General features: G+C 29.8%; 2 protein-coding genes across 2 annotated transcripts; both read right to left on the bottom strand.

Annotated features, from left to right (window-relative positions):
- Window positions 1-7760: 7760 nt before the first annotated feature.
- Window positions 7761-8879, bottom strand: LOC110888801 (ATP-dependent DNA helicase pif1-like). Its single transcript, XM_022136308.2, has one exon. The coding sequence runs from the start codon at window positions 8877-8879 to the stop codon at window positions 7761-7763; it is 1119 nt and encodes a 372-aa protein (XP_021992000.2).
- A 65-nt stretch (window positions 8880-8944) lies between these two features.
- LOC110888803 lies at window positions 8945-17424 on the bottom strand. Its single transcript, XM_035980171.1, has 20 exons — window positions 17269-17424; window positions 16906-17173; window positions 16693-16792; window positions 16497-16588; window positions 16311-16395; window positions 16067-16199; window positions 15774-15982; window positions 15539-15659; window positions 15262-15453; window positions 15099-15167; window positions 14888-15026; window positions 13666-13758; window positions 13366-13569; window positions 12413-12661; window positions 11894-12332; window positions 11721-11777; window positions 11268-11669; window positions 10993-11162; window positions 9514-10731; window positions 8945-9426 (listed from the first exon to the last, which is right to left on the bottom strand). Exons 1-20 carry the CDS (start codon window positions 17422-17424, stop codon window positions 8945-8947), a joined length of 4878 nt encoding a protein of 1625 aa, XP_035836064.1.
- Window positions 17425-17689: the final 265 nt, after the last annotated feature.

A 17689-nucleotide genomic window follows, 5' to 3' on the forward strand; every position in this document is an offset into this window, starting at 1 on the left:
TTGCTTTATAAAAGTACTAGGTTATAACCCGTGAATACTCACGGGTTGTTAATCTATCTTTAAAAACAAATAAAGTATATATATATATATATATATATATATATATACATATATATATGTTGAGTAACTAAAATTTGTGTGATGAATCAGGTGTATAAATAAATTAGATGTGTATACTTCTGATATAAATGATTCATGTTAGTTAAGAGAAACGAACTGTATGAATCAAATTATAATGGCAATCTGAATTGACAATACTAAAAAAACAAACGCATTGTACCACAAACATAAATAAAAGGGGATCGAAAAGTAAATGTAAGATATATGTTTTTTCGGGTTTTAAATAAACAATGAAAGTATATTACTGTAGCACTTATGATTGCTGGAGTTTCGTAACCAATAACTTGGAATTCGTTTTAGACCAGTTGAAAACACAATCGTCACCTAAGGAAATGTGTTCAGCTTCAAGTATATCAGGCCATCCAACAACACCGTACCTATGGTCGATAAAATATGAAAAAAATTGTTAGTAATACATATAAAAATAGGGTAAAAGATATATTATAAATTAGATAATAAATTGATTGACAAACCTTATTTGACCATCAATATTGAGTGTACGAAGATTCTTAACCCAAGTATTTCCTTTAATAACTTTGATCTTTACTTCAGACAACTCATTTAAACCACTTAAGTCAGTAATCAATTTCGGAAGAATCTACATTTTGTAAAAACATTTAAAATATGAAAATGTTATTAAATGAAAAACACTAAAAATTAAGAAAAAACAAACTGAAAAAAGCATAGTATCATACCAATTCATTAGTTACTTTCATGGCAAAAAAAGGATAGTTATGATCGTCACTAACTTGTCGATAACCTTCCACATTGCTAATATGTTCATATTCTGGCTCAATCAAAGGAGTGTTGTTTAACAAAACTTGACGACCGTGTTTATTGAATATGGTAATATTAAAATGTTTCACGTCGTTTATTTTAAAACACAAAATATCACCAGGATTTAACCTAAGATCTTCAATAAATTTAAACCAACCATCAGTAAAACAGTAATTTAGACCTATCTTTCTAATATGGACTTCCCATTTATGATTCTCGGATACGTTAAGTATAACCTTGTTATCCGGTAAAGGATAATCATAATGTTTAGAAAGAAAAGTATCTGGTAGAACCTGTAAAAATGAATTATTACAAATTGATGAGTATTATGTTTTCTATAAGTCGAGGAAAAAAATATATATATATATATATAATAAATTTACGTACCATTGGACTTTTTAAAGGATTTTGAATAATTTTACAAAACGGTTTCCCCCACTCTTGATTTGGATCATGACAGGAGAGCTTGAACTTAAAAGTACGATCACCAAGATAGTTAAAAATAATAAAGAAATATCCATGGCCAAAGTAGTTTAAAACCTCAGACCATCCATCGGTAAAGTAGAATACATCTTCTATTAATTTGATAACAACACTCCATGAATGCGTTTCATCAAATTTAAGAGTAACCGTTGAGGATTGTAACTTATTCATCCATATAAATCGACTCATACTTATAGGTATTGCCTGAAAACCAAAAGAAGTAACGGAAATTTTATTTCAAAGAAAAGATAAAACAATACGAATGATTAGTTTAAAAACAAAAATAATGAAAGTTATGCATCTGTTGAATTGAAAGCGGATCAAGTATAGTTATGATAAAATACGGACCATGCCGATACATTTTAACGCAAACACGAAAATTCAGAGAGATCACTAACAATCAAATAGCACAAAAGCACATAGAATGAAAGAAAAAAATAAAGAGTATCTATTTATAAGAGAAAATTGAAACATTATAATTAAAAATACAATAGATTCAGAAGTTGTTGAAAGTTTTTATGTAAATTATTATTCAACTTAATCTTGCCGAAAAAATACACGAAATTAATGTAAATGGGTAATAAAAAGCGAAGTTATTTTTATAATGTTGGTAGTAATAAAAAATTTAACAGATTTATAAAATCTGGTTACTAAATAGTAAATATCTATTTATGTATAATATTTAAATAAATAATGACAAAAAAAACCTTAAAGTAATATAACATAAGAAACCGATATATACAAAATTAAAATATCAATATTTAAATAGTAAATTTAAGATACCTAATACAATTATCATATATCAACTGACATCTGCTTCTATAGGCTTAACATCTTCAATCAAAAGTCACAAGGATCAAGAAACTTGCAAATGGCGGTGGAAGAAGAAAAATTGGTAAAGTTACTTTAACGACTTATTTTCCGATCATTTTTCCGGTAATCTTCGCTTTGATTTACAAACTAATTATCCAATCAGTTGAACACCAAATTTCGCTTTCAGTTGCTTGACCGACTTGTTTCCGGCGATTATTGTAAAATTACACGTGAAATCAGGTCTTAGTTTTTCTCTGAAAATAAATGTTCCGTATCTTATGTGTATAAAAAAAATATTAGATTGCATTGCATGTCTTTCAAAGTTAAGAATTTCGGTTAATTAGATTATTTGGTTGATATATTATGTAGATCTTTTTTTGAAATTTAAAAATTCCTTCATTAACATTGTTATTTTTATGTTCGAATAGGTTATAACATAAAAGTTAAGCTAAAATTTGTTTTTTCTTGAATGATAATATCTTTGTATGCGGCTACTAAAAATTTATAACTGAAATCTGGTATAGGTTTTTATAAAATTGATTGTTGTGTATGTTATGTGTATCTAAGAAAGATTGGATTGTATTGTATGTATTTCAAATTATACAATTTTGGTTAATAAAGTTATGTGGTTAATATATTTTGTGTATCTTTTTATGAAGAAAAATATGTTTCTTTTAGTTAATATTGTTATTTGGATGATTGAATAGTTTATCATGATAACTAAAAAAAAGAGGTATCTTGTTATAAATTGATGAACAAAATATATTTGTTTTTTAGTTGTAATCCAATACATTGATACGATAACAATTAATTTGTTATTTTTAAATGTATATTGTATTATTCAAGTTCAATAGTAAATGTTTCTAACAGTTCTTGTTATGTTACAGGTATATAAAAATGAGTTTATCATGTGTAGCTGTGTTAGATGATGATTCCTCGTTAAAAGTGGTATGCAACAAATGTTATAAAAAAGTATATATAAATTGTGTTACATATGATTTTTGACATGAATTTATACACAGGTCCTGCCAACTGATTTTGTTAAGACTGTATATGGTGATTATTGGCAAAGAAGAAAATTAGTGATACATCATGAAAGTCAAAAAAGTTGGCCAGTTTCTTTAAGAAGTGTAAGTGGGGAATCTGTTATCACTGACGGATGGAGTGACGTGGTAAGGGATCTTCAGTTGACAAAGCAAACGTTATTGCGCTTTAGGATAATCGAAGATAAAAATATGCAAATGGCTTGTTTCGTCGATAACATGTGTGGTGAATCCTTTATAACAGTAAACCGTTACGGCGTTTTAAAGATAATAGTAAGTATACTAATATGTATGAATCACTTTTTTTATAGTTGAAAAAGTAATGGTATACATATATAGTTAACAATAAAATACTACATAACTTTTCAGGTGATTCCAGAACCGTATGTCACAAAAATTACTCTTACACGCCAGTCAACGATTCTTACAACATAACAGCAGCAGGTCAGATTTGGAAAGTTGAGACGCACAAAATAAATGATATCTATGTTTTTACAAAAGGTTGTCCAAAGTTATTTGATGATCTTGTTATACAAGATGATGATATACTGTTGTTGATGAAGACGGACATGAACACATTTGAGTTAAGAATTTATCGTCGAGGAGTTGAGGTTGTTTTGACCAACAAAGAAGAAAGTGAAGATGATTCATTGCTGGAAATACCTAAAGACACATACTACAAAAACGTCCAGTTTGTAAGTATTTTGAACTAAACTATAACGGGTTACTAATAAATACGACTTATTTATGTATCTTATTATATAACAGACATTTTGTGATGATGATGACTGCATAGATGATATGCTTTCTGAGGTACTAAGTTTACATTTATGTAGAATAAAATATATTACAATCCGATTTTGTAATATTATTAATTATGATTATGATACACAGAATGATGAAGGTAGTAACAAAGAGGAGGTGAATACAAAAAAACATTGCTGGAAAAGAAAAGTGGAAGGAAGAAAGTTCTACTTCAATGAGAGAAGAGAGAAACCAATCAACAAAAGATGATGTAATTAGGTCAAACATAATAATAGATGATCTGTTTCATTAATATATGTAGACATATTTACTTAATACTCATTCCTTATTGTTATTTAAAATTAGTGTTTCTATTAACAGGTTAAGAAGAAAGGAAAACAGGTTGAGGAATATGGTCATGCGGACGACATTAAAGACCTGATATGTGGGACAGAACTTGAAATGCCAAAAGTCTCAACAGTTGGACAGAGAACTCGAAACCGGTTGGTAAGTACATGATAAGATAACAACATTGATTTATCAATATTTATTACAAATTATGATGTTAGTCAAAATATAATGTATGTGTTATAAAATAAGGTAAACGAAAAGAGAAAGATAAATGATAAGACTTTGAAGAAACCGGATGTTGAACGAAAAGTTGTTGGAAGGCTCAACATTGTTGAGGGAAGTGGTAAATATGATTTCACAACAAAAGGAGGAAAGCGCATGGTATGTTATCTTTAACTTAGTCAATATCAAACAGAAATAATATAAAATGCATAAACCAAATTTACTTTTTACTTATGTTATTTATGCAGAGAATGCCTGTAAATGTTGTAAGATTTGCCGGGTTCAGAAATAAGGTGTATGAGTTAAAAGTAATAAACTTGAATGGAAAAACGATCAGTATGAATCTTAGGCGACAGAAGCATGGAGATGATGTAAGGTATGCAATTGAAGGTTGGCCGAAGTTCATGAAGGATAATGGACTTCGTTTGGGTGACAAATTGCATTTCACATTCGAAAGTGCAGGAAATCTGATGATCTTAACACATGTGGAAGGTGTTAATGCAGACTAATAACAACTCTAATGATGAAGGTGTTAATGTAGAACAAATCATGACTCTTTTATGCTACTTATTTTATGTTAACTTTGTTTTGGACACGTAAACAGTGGTTATGATGTTTTATTTTGTTACTTGGTATTTTAAGTTTAAATAGAAGTATTGTTATATCATCAGGCTTTATAACTTATTTTAGTATGTAAGTAACGTTGGTATTTTCTATAAACGTTTGGTGATTATGATTGTTTAAGTAGATACATTTACATAATAAGTTGTTGATGTTTATATGTGATACCCTATTTGGAAATGTACGTAAAGATAGTCTCTTTGTCAAATGGTTGTGAATCTATATCTATATATATATGTTGAAATATATATATTTACATATTAAGTTGTAATTACTTATACCTTACGCCTGTTATTGCACTCGTTTGTCCAAGTGCTGGAGATAAAGTTGTATTACAATGGAAAACCAAAGATTAAAAGAATTTGTTAAGTACATAAACAGATATTATAGACTTTTAATATATATAGGAAAATAGTAAAATTTAAATAATTATAAATTAGCAGTGGGTGTCTAAAAAAATAGTAAAATTTGTAAATTTAAAATAATTATAAATTAGATACTTTGAATATATTTTCGTATTGTTAAGTACATAAACAGATATTATAAACTTTTAATATATATAGAAACTTTCTATGATTTTCAAGTTATATATTAGTAAAATAGTATATCACCAACTATATGTGATTTATTAAGTCAACTTTATTTATATTTCATAATTATAAATCGAAATTTGTTAATACATGGTAAGATCCAATGCAAAATAATAGTAAATTCATTTTAAAAAAGATAAATGTAAATTGTAAAATAAACGAATTTAAAATTACAAAAACTTATCTCATTTATAATATCTATGAAAATCATCATTACACTTTATTAACCTACAAAACTACTGCAACAACACTTCATTATAGTTCACATTGCTCAAGAAGAACCCAAAAGGAGTTCGAAGAAATTAGTAAAGGTATTTTTCCGATTTCATATCCGATAACTTATAATCCGACTGTTATGTTGTTAATCTCAACACGAACTTGCCTTATTTCTGCCAAATAACACATATGATGTGTCTTTTTTAGCGATTAATGAGTAAGTAGATAAGAAATCGGAGTGTCAGTATTTGTTAAGAAAAATCAAATATTAATATGTGAGGTAGATTTAAAAGGGATTATATGTATTGGATGTCATCGGAAGTTTTATTTTTTGGTTAAATAATGAGATATGGTTTAAATATTCTGTTCCAAATCTTTTTAAAAAATGGATTTTATTGGTTTATAGTTCGATTTGGATGATTAAATGTATTTGGTTGTTGCATAAAAAAATTTTGATTTACATTATTCTCTCTTCATCGTTAACTGACATTAGATTTTATTAAAGTTATGTATTTATATTTTTTATCATGAATTACAATATGTGTATTTCTGCCTATTCAACAATGAATCATTGTTTATTTGTAATTTTGGCTAATAAAAGATGTAACAACAAAGACGTTTAACATAATTTTGTTTTTCTATGTATTATTTTATTTATAAATTTGTGTAATTTAGATTGATTAAAAATGATTACTACTACAGGATATAATATAAATGAAACAACTGATACTAAAGTAAGTGAAATAGAATATACATGAAGCATCAAAACACATTAACGTATTTAACGTATGCATGTCACTGATTAAAAGTACAAAATCTAAATTGCATTATTTGTTATACTCTGATATTCTATTTTAAACGGATTAAAGTTTTATATCTCTCGTAGAATGGCTGGAGTTGAAAACGATGTTATCGTCCTATCGGATTCTGAAGATTCTTCGGATGACTCGAAGGAGTTTGATGATGATGATATTGGTCCGCTGACATTTATTGTGCCATACACGAAACGATTTGTAAGTTCCAACAACACAACTATGTTAATTAGCATCAAATATGTTTACATATTTTGGTTAAGTTTTCTATTTTTTTAAATACCATCATAATGGAAATTATTATTATGTTTTGTAACTTATAGCGGATACCAGTTGAAGTAGCAAGGATAACAGGAATTAACGAAACCTTGAAAGTTAGAATCGCAAACAGGCAGAATGTGGAGACAAAACATGATGTTAGGGCAGAAACAAATAAAAACAGTATAAAGTATGTGGTGAAAGGCTGGGCGAAATGGCTAAAAGATAACAACATACAAGAAGGTGATCATTGCAAGTTCCAGTACTTTGAAGATATTTGTGTTTTCTTCCTTGCCGGCGTTATCCGCTAAAGGTGATGTTTGAAATTATGAAACAGGGTAGAAACATAATATATAGTAATTTTGGGTAATGTTTAAAAAGTTATGTAAGTTATGTAGTGTTATAAGTGGTTTTCTAGTAGGTTAATATGTTTACTAGTTAAGATAATCATGTACGTTGGACTTCTATTATGTAAGAATGTCTATAAATATCTACATGTTCTAGTTTTTGTTTATATGTTATATTTAATACATAGTAATATCATCTACTATTGATATAACAATGAAAAACCATACAAAAAATTAAAACAAATTACATAGTCCTTAAATAAGTAACATAAGGACATGGAATTGAAAACACCCAACATACAATAAAAGCATACAAAAAAACAGACCATATTGCCCGATTACAAGTCATAACAAAATTTTAAACTACAATTTCCCAAATATTTCTTTGTAAACAACGTTTGCAGTTTTATTTGTTGGCCTCCCATCTTTGTCGAATATTAAAACCTTAACGCCATCCTTAGTCTTTACCCTCGACAACGCAACATAAAGCTGACCATGTGAGAACACGGGGTCTCTCAGGTATATACCAACTCTAGATAGAGATTGTCCTTGACTTTTGTTAATAGTCATCGCAAAACATACGGTTATTGGAAATTGCCTTCGTTGAAATTTGAAGGGTATTTTCTTGTCAGATGGTATCATGCTGATTCTTGGGATGTAAGTTCTTGATCCAACATTACTTCCTGATAATATCTCAGCCTCAATAACACGTTTACCAAGACGTGTGATTTGAAGACGCGTACCATTGCACAAACCGTTTTGCTGATCAATATTCCTCAAAAGCATAACCGGAACGCCCAATTTTAATACCAATCTATGATTTGGTAACCCTAATACTTTTACACTATTTAACACATCTGGATTATACAAATCTTGATGTAACGGATCGTTGATTTCCTCAGTCGGACATAAACTATCAGAGCTAAGATACTCAACTTCTTCACCGGGAAACAAATCAAGCAAATGGTCATTTATCTCATGAACAACTTCATTCTTAGGAGCGAGTATAGCTCTCTCAGAAAAGTAGTCACGGTCTTTATAACGATGAAGAACTGAAGGATATACAAAGTCAATCAAACCTTGAATTGGATCATTCTCATCAGTTATTAAGAGATGAGCAGGTATTTCAATATTTCCATCACCGTCGATAGAATCACCAACATTACCTTCGCCGATGTCAAGAAGCCATTTACCAAATTTGTTTATCTCCACAACGTTTGAGCTACTTGATCCAACCGACAAACGCATGTTGGTTGTCAATTTCAACACCTTGCAACTGGACCAGATGTGGGATGAACATAATGAGGCGTTTACGATATCTTGCCTGCTTCCATTTTGTACAACAGGTAGGATTTGTCTAAAGTCACCACCAAATACAATAGTTTTCCCACCAAATGGAAGTTCTGAATTTCGTGAATCAAAAACACTCAAAACATCCTTCATTGTACGATCAAGAGCCTCGAAAGCATGTTTGTGTATCATCGGTGCCTCGTCCCAAATAATCAACTTTGCTTCATATAAAAGATTCGCGATTTCAGTATTAGGCTTTATATGGCATATACCGAATCTTCATTGACATTAATTGGAATATGAAATCGCGAGTGAGCAGTACGACCGCGTGATAACAACAAAGATGCAATACCACTTGAAGCGACATTAATAACAATCTGTCCATTGCATCTAATGGAAGCACCTAAAGTTTTCCACAGAAAAGTCTTGCCCGTACCACCATAACCGTACACAAAAAACACACCACCCTTACCAATCCGAACAGCATCCATAATTTCATTATACACGGCTCTTTGATCGCCGTTTAGACAGCTGTGAAGATTATTGAACTCAGCCGTAACTTCATCCATGTCAAAAGAAAACTCCTCGTTTATCAAACGGTTGCTCTCGGACATTAGATAGTCATCATCAGGATAAGGCATTGGTGAAAACCTGTGCAAGCTGGATCCATTACGAAGAAGGAATTTTTCGATTTTCGACAACGTAATATTCTTTAAACGTTCATCAGAAACAACGAAATCTACAATGATAAGAAAAATTATTTAATATAACGAAACAACTTGAAAATATAACATCACAAAATATAACAAAAGGATAAAAAAGATACCGCTCATGCCAGAATCTTTCCGCATATTGTATAAAATGTCCTCGGACAATAGCTCCCACGTTTTCTCCCAAACAACTTCAGGTCTAGATAGCGTATTAGACAATAGAAGTGTTGCAAACAAAGAACGAAGATAATGACCGTTTCCTGTGAAACTGGATTCTTTAATACACTCGATATATTCATTGTCATCATCTAACAGGCCACGTGCATAACACGCATCCCGAAACATAGGATACACAACACCATCATATGTTCTTATTTCTTCGAATGATCGTGGCCCTTTAACCTTAGTAAGAAGAATTCTTAGGTAATAAGCCTCACCAAGAGAGGGAGACGCAGAATAAATTCTTCCAATAACAACATAATTTTGGCGTTGCTGCCAGCAACGATCTTTTAACTTCCACACATATTTTGTGGGAAACTCAACATAAGTAAGTTCTCTTGCTTCAGGCTTAGAATTGTTCATCTTCATCCATTCTAAGAAAATAGAGGAATTTACTTGAGGTTTGTTTAGGACATCCTCAATATCATCGTCACAACTAAATACAACATTTTGTTGTCCTGGAAGATGAAATGGTAACCTCATAACAGATGGATACCGATAATGAACATCATTGCCAAATATTCTCCAGCTGGCTTCACATGCGAAAACATATCTAGCTTCGTAATACTCTTTAATTTCATCTTTTGGAATCTCCTCATCGGGGCCTCTGTCTGAATCAAAAACAGCAACAGTGGCTCGATCAGGTCCTTTATTAATGTATTTAAACAAATACTTTATTGACCCAGCCTGATTGCACCATTCCACGTTGATGTGTGGCTGATATCTTTTAAGTAGCTTTTTGTTGTATGAAACTACACTCCTATTGTCTAAAGTAACGCCCTTCTTCACAACTGTGTGACCAGAATCTCTTCTCCTATAAACTGGAAATCCATCAGAATCAATGGAAGTGGAATCCAAAAACCTCTTTGGAAAATTCTTAGAACAACGGTTCCCAACCATGCATGGACATTTCATGTTCGCATATCCACAAGGACCATGAATCATAAAGTCACTCACAAGAGAATACAATTCAGGATCCTCGTTCTTATCAGGAATTTCAGCTGATATAAAGGGATCGATGTGTTCAACCGTAGGAAGCTTATGATCAGCTTTCATAAATAAGCAAATATGCGCATGTGGCAAACCACGTTTTTGAAACTCAACGGTATAAACAACTACAAAACAAAAGATATTTTAACGATAAGTACAAAAATTAAATATAATGTATGGAAAGACCAAAAAATTGTATATATTGAAAGTAGCTGATGTATTGACATACCTGCATTAATATCGCCAAATTTTTTTTTTTTGCTTTATATCTTTTATCAATTCATCAAGTTTCATCTTAAACAATCGACAAAGTATGTCAGGTCTGTCTTCAGGCTTAATTGAAGAGTCACCAATAAATCTTACAATCTCAGGCCATTTCGGATTACATGTGATTGTGATAAAGAAATCAGGATACCCATACTTCCGACATAACGCCATAGCATCTAAGTAATTTTGCATCATGTATCGAGAACCACCCGTAAAAGATGAAGGTAATATAACAGGTTGTCCCGTATGACTCAAATCACTCTGACCAACGTCTTGAACATTTTTAAGACTGTTAAGCGAATCAGATCTCAGTTTGATTTGCTAAAAACGTATGTAGTTTAGCCTCTCACTTTCAATCATTGTGTAGGCATCGACTAAAAACTGCTGAAACAACCTTCTTGCATTAAGAATTAGAGAAAACTTGTTATGCCTATCCTGAATTCTATAAGAAAAAAACTCCCTCATAGTACAAGTTGGTCTTGTCTTCTTTGTATTAGGACCAAAATCCCTATGAGGAATGTTAATCCTATATCCATCGTCTCCATACGGAAAAAGAATTGGATACTGTAGAGCAAGATAAGAAGGATGTAACTCGCTAATACGCTTAAGATCTCCGGAACGCATTTCAACAATAATATCACGGCTTTCAATCTGGAGATCAGGTTCATCAACTATCAAAGCAGCAACTTCAGAACACGTAGGTAAATTGTAAGTCCTACCGTCTCGATCTCTCTGTGAGATTATACGAAGTTTAAGAGTAACATTAGGATTGTCATGGAGATGGTCTCGTACCATCCTGTAAGTTTTAACCAACATATTTGTAGAATCTAACATGTTCGTAATATACTTTATAAACTTAACATCAAGTTCCTTTGCCCTTATCGATGCTTTGCTTGAAGAATCACTGTAAGAAAATAAACAGTTTTAAATTATAGTTTCAAACGTTGAAATGGAAAAAATATAAGTATAATTTGTAAGTTAACATTAAGATACTGATAAGTAAAAAAAGAGAACAAATACCTGAATAACAACTCCCTATTAGAAAGCTCATTCTCAGTATCATAGATATAAAGCTGTGAAAATTTTGGCTGGGATCCATGCTTAGGAAGAAGACTACCCATACTACGTGCATTCTGACCACTGATTCTATAAACAAATGGAGCATTACCTTTGTTTATTTTAGTATCTACTTTTCCTCCCATTGAAGTAAAGGAAAACATAGAATTGTAACGTCTTATGTTCTTTAAGAAATATTTGCTTTCCTGATCTAAACAGTGAAAAAGCATCTGATAAGATGGATCAGAATCTTTATATTCAGGCAAATCAACTTTACCATATCCACAACATAAGCTATATGTTTGCTTTTGAAGTGTAATGCAACCCTTTCCACCTTCGGTTGGCCATAAGTTTGCAAAGCATAAACCACACGTAAGAGATTGGTCACCATGGTCAACGTAATCTGAAGATTTAACATAAATTGAATAATACAGTAGGAAAAAATAAAATATGAAACAACAATGAATAACATTAATCAGTTACCTTTAGAAACGCCTTTGGTGGCGTCTAACACAACCTCGTTAACATGATTTTCATCATCAGAATCAAGAATAGCCATTGGTATGGGTTCTATTTCAATTAGTTTATGAATAAGTCTACGCTTTCCAGAAGACATCTTTTTTATCGAGCTTAATTCAGAGGTCAAAAATGTTGTGTTACATTTATTGGATATTCTGGGATGAAGAGAATAGCAATCATTCAATGGTAACGTTGATGAGCTTGCAATATTATCTGAAAAACCAAAATATTTTTTTCGTAAACTTTTTGAATTAAACAATTAAAAATGTATGTAATAATTTAAATATGAAATTTACCAGATGATATACGATTCAAAGAAGACATAGCATTAGAAAACTGCGGTTCAATTTGAACTTGAGAACGTATGTTTGTAACACATGAAGTTGGTGTTATGTTTTCTTTGTTTGACCTCGTCATTCGTCGTGTTGAGGTAGAAGAGTCATGAAAAACATTTGTGTTTCTATTCTGATTTGAAAAAGCTCCAGATGAATATGCTACATTAGTCAATTAATTACAATTATTGGCTGAATAAAAAAATAATTAAATAAAATAATTCAAATAAGTATTTTACAAATAATTTGTTCAAACATTATATGTAGTAAAAACAAACAAAAATATGAACCTTCAGCAAGTAGTAATTATTTGATTTTGATTTACAAACCTGGTATTGTGTTTGATAGGTTTGCAAATGGTGTACGGATGGGTGTTGTAAACTGATCGTGTAGTACATTTCATTTCTTCTTCAAAGTTGATTGTGTAATAACGGATGATCTTACATTAAAGGACGAATTTAAATGATTACCTAATAAGATATAAATAGTAATTATATAATATGTAATATAATCGAAGTGAAGTTGACGAACTAAATTAGTAATGATTAATATACATAACATTATGTAACATAAATCTAAACTTACTTGTCCCAATACCAGTTGAAGATTCGGTAGGAAAGGTGGTGTTTGAAATATTGGGGGTTAAATTCTCTTTGTTATTTAACAGGATTGGTGTTGATGATGACGATGTTGAAGCACCACCTCTAGAAATGAATTTTTTTGTAACATTTGATCTCTTACTATCAAGGTATAATTTTCTTAACTTGCGCCTGTGTTTAGCCTCTACAGCTATAAGTAATACAAAAAAAATAAGAATTTAAATATATGACATATGTAACATTAAACATTAACAATAATAAAATATATAAGTTATATAAAGATTACCTCTGACAACATATTCCGGAAAAGCAGCTGCATTTGATCTCTTATTATCAATATATAGCTTTCTTAACGAACGCCTACATTTAGCTTGCTCAGCTAAAATGAAAAAAATAATACACCAAAAAAAAAATAAACAAATTAATAATTTAGAACATAGAAACTTTTGAAAAAAAGAATTTGAAGAATATTATAACTGTTGACCATAAAAGAAAAAAAAAACTTACATTTATTTTCAAGGTCAATATGTGGACGTTCTGAAGAATACGACTTAAATTGTTCAAACCTATTATGAATCTTTTAAACGATAGAAAGAACTACAAAAAAAAAACACTAATACCTATAGAATGAAAACGAAACGCAAGAATAAAAAGATTTATAACAAAGTACATAAAAAAATTACTGGAAATGTAAATAATAATGAAAAAAGTTATTCAAACGCAGAAGGAAGCTAAGAATGCAAACTCAGAAAACCATGATGATGTTTCAAAAGTATGAGAAGTATCTGAATTTATAGACCTAAGGTAAAAGTTATTTATGGAATTCATATTATACATTACCAAAATCAATTTTAACAAAATTAATGATCATAAATATAAAAGAAATCTATATTTATTAGTTTCGATATTTTAAGAAACTGTGTCATTTTATAAAAATAGAATTGCTAAACTTAGAAAATTTCAAAAAAATAAGTTTATAAACGTAACTGAATAATATAAATTGACATGATTAGCATATTTCTTAAAATTATTTTTTGAGTTGTAAGTGAATTGTCAATACTAAAATTATTAGTAAATAGTAAATCGATATATATATATATATATATATATATATATATATATATATATATATATATATATATATATATATATATATATATAGTTGGATGAAAACTAATACCGTAAAATTTTTACATTTTACCAATATTTACATTATGGCATTATTACATTACAAATATAAAATTAGTAATAAACGTAGTATCATAAAATAATCATACATCATACAATAAACAATATAACCAAACATAACTCTCAACCAAAAATATTGTAGGATAACTAAAAAGGTAACAATATATAGGCAAAAATTAAATTGTCTTGAAACATCAAAAAATCTTACGAACAAACCAACATTCAGATATTGGAATACCAAATAAATAGTTCTTATTATTCAAATCAACCTCTCCTATATCTCCTTTAAGCTTCCTTCTCAACACACATGCGAGGCTTACTTGCTGAGGACGCCAATCCAACTTCATTCAAATAAACATCATCAAGGTTACGCTTCATGTCAGAGGATGATTGTTTCAAGTCAACCGCATAATCCTTTGAAATAGGTGTGGTGTTATCCCCAGTGTAAGAATCGGCATCCTTACAAAAATAAACAAATTATAAGTAAGGAAAGTATTAAAGTTATAGATAAGTTAATTTTTGAATTTATACCTTCAAACCTTCAGCACCAGAAGTTTGCAACTCAGACTGACGCATACCAAAAGTTTCATAAGCATCAATCTGTTAAAAATTGAAAAGCAAACAACAAATACTTCAACTTAGATTAAAAGGTTTTGAAAGTGGTAATATATATATTAATAAAACAATCACTTACTTGGTCTATTTTAAATTTTTTGTTGAGCTTATCCAAGATGTCATCATCAGTTGTAACAACTGATATTCCATAATTCTCGACACCATTAGCAATATTAAAGTCAGTTACTTTAATCACGAAAGCACACTTTAGATTAAGCAACTCTTCAAATTCAACGGGATATTCTCTTGGGAAATCATTAGTTTTCAATAACTATATTAAAAAAAATATAATGTGTCATTACAATAAATATAAAAAAATGTGATTTTAATAAATGTAAAGTATAACTAAACATAACCTCGTCCTGAATTTGAATAAGTTCCTTTGCAGTTTTCCGAACAAACTTCATGGCCTCATGGTCAAATAATGTAAGCGTCACAGTTCCGGTTGAATCTTGAACGCGAACCGGTATTTTAAACCTTATAAACGATTTTCAAATAATGAACAAATAAATGAGAATAGATGATATAGCCGACCTACGTCGTTGTTGTTGTATGAAAAATAAGTTAAAGTATTACTAACAGACGGTTTACCTGGACAGCGGGAAAACCTCTTTTCCATTACAATCCTTGTTAGAACATTGATACAACTGCGCATCTCTAACATCACTTGTTCCATCATCTTTATCATAGGTTTCAAACTTTTTCTCAACTTTTGACTTGCAATAGTTACACCCATCATAATACCACATCTTATCAGAAACGATTGCTACAATAGTTCCAACAACAACAACTTTCTTTGGCTGTTTATTATTACAAAATCACAAAAATGCAGGTTCAATTTTTGTTAAAATATAAAATATAAAACAATAAATGTTAAGGAAAACCTCTAAGATTGATGGAAGATAAGCAAGTGGTGAAAAAACATCATTCTTTAAAAATTCATCTTCGACAGAACACATCATATATGACCCAGCATGGCTACTTGACTCAGTTGAAGCAGAAAGTTTAGCAAGAAACCTATAAGAAATTTTGAATAAATAAAAATGTATAATAAAAAATAAGTAATACATAAAAAATACGAAAAAATTGATAAAAATTTTAAAAAATTGTTAAAATAATAAAACTTACTTTTGCTTGAACAATAGCATGTCATCAAAGTTGTCGTTAATGAAAAGTCTTGAACCATCAAAGTTATTGGAAAATCCCCATTTGCCTATTGTTAGGTAAAGATAATATAAGAAATAAAAAAAATAAAAAAAAGTAACAATTCTATTTATATGCATTGTTTAAAAATATGTAGTATGAATTAAATACCTTTGTATGATTTAACTGCACCGAAATGGACAACAACGACAACATGTGCTTCACGCTTTTCGCTAACCATGTAAGAATCGATCTGAACATCTCTACAATATAATATAAGAAGAAAATAAGTTTAAAAACATTTTGAATATTTAAATGCATAAAATGGAAAATAAACAAATAAAACACAATTTATAAAATATATTACTCAAGATCTTGAAGCTTAAGATTAAGACGTTTCCCTTTGCTACCATCCTTTTTGTTAGTATCCTCAATGTTATAACAAACACCAACATACCCAATGAAATCTACCAAAAATAAAAAAATTAGATAACATCATATACAAAAAAATTAAAAAATATATAAAATAAGTAAAAAAATATTATGGTATATAAAGATTGGAAATATAAAAAAAACATACCTACTGTCGTACCCTCTTTTATTTTCTTTGAAAGAACATCATTAAACTCAACAAAATTGAAAACGTATTGCTGACCGTCCCATACATTGCACTTTTCCACAAAGGTATGATAATAAAAAGTTAGCTTCTGGTTGTTAGGAACAATCTTGAAAGATGCTGTGTTCGCAGCAAGAGATGGTCGTTTAATGATAAGGCATGCATCAACATTAAGATGCCTCTCAAACTTTGAAAATAGCTTATGCATGCAAGAAGCTTGAATTTTGCTACCCTATGTATAAATACAGAATAACATGCAAAGGGTATGTTAAAAGGCTAACAACATCTACTTAAAATAAACAACAAAGAAAAAATTCATTAGTTTACCTTTTCATCCATCAGTATCATATCTATTCGATATGTCTCCCTTTCATTATCCCTCATTTTCTTCCTCCACAAACTAACAATTTTAACCTTGATAGTGTAGTTTGTGGTAAGAACATCGATATCGTTTAGCAATGTGATCCGATCAACGTTTTCCATGATAGGTAAGAAGAAATCGACTGTTGGACAAGTATTACTTGTTTGCTTACAGTTCGTCAACAAATGATCTATTTATATCAAATTAATAAAGTTCTAATTTTAAGAAATATATTATCATTATTTCTAATAAAAATAAAACTCCTTTCTATCAGGGCATAAGTAAGGAAACGATATAATTTATAATTACATAGTAACAATTAACATAAATTCAAATTTGTAAAATTGGAAACTGTATATATTAAGTATATTAATCCGGGTTTACATT

This window comes from Helianthus annuus, chromosome 11, assembly GCF_002127325.2.
Source record: "Helianthus annuus cultivar XRQ/B chromosome 11, HanXRQr2.0-SUNRISE, whole genome shotgun sequence".
Taxonomy (NCBI): domain Eukaryota; kingdom Viridiplantae; phylum Streptophyta; class Magnoliopsida; order Asterales; family Asteraceae; genus Helianthus; species Helianthus annuus.

Coding starts and splice junctions, on each gene's coding strand:
- LOC110888801 (XM_022136308.2), bottom strand. CDS start 8,879: ATGATACACAAACATGCTTTCGAGGCTCTTGATCGTACAATGAAGGAT.
- LOC110888803 (XM_035980171.1), bottom strand. CDS start 17,424: ATGGAAAACGTTGATCGGATCACATTGCTAAACGATATCGATGTTCTT. Junction 13,759..14,887: donor TGGATTGGCGTCCTCAGCAA/GTAAGCCTCGCA, acceptor TTTTCATTTTAG/CTGAGCAAGCTAAATGTAGG. Junction 11,670..11,720: donor CTTGATGTTAAGTTTATAAA/GTATATTACGAA, acceptor TAAAACTTACAG/GATGGTACGAGACCATCTCC.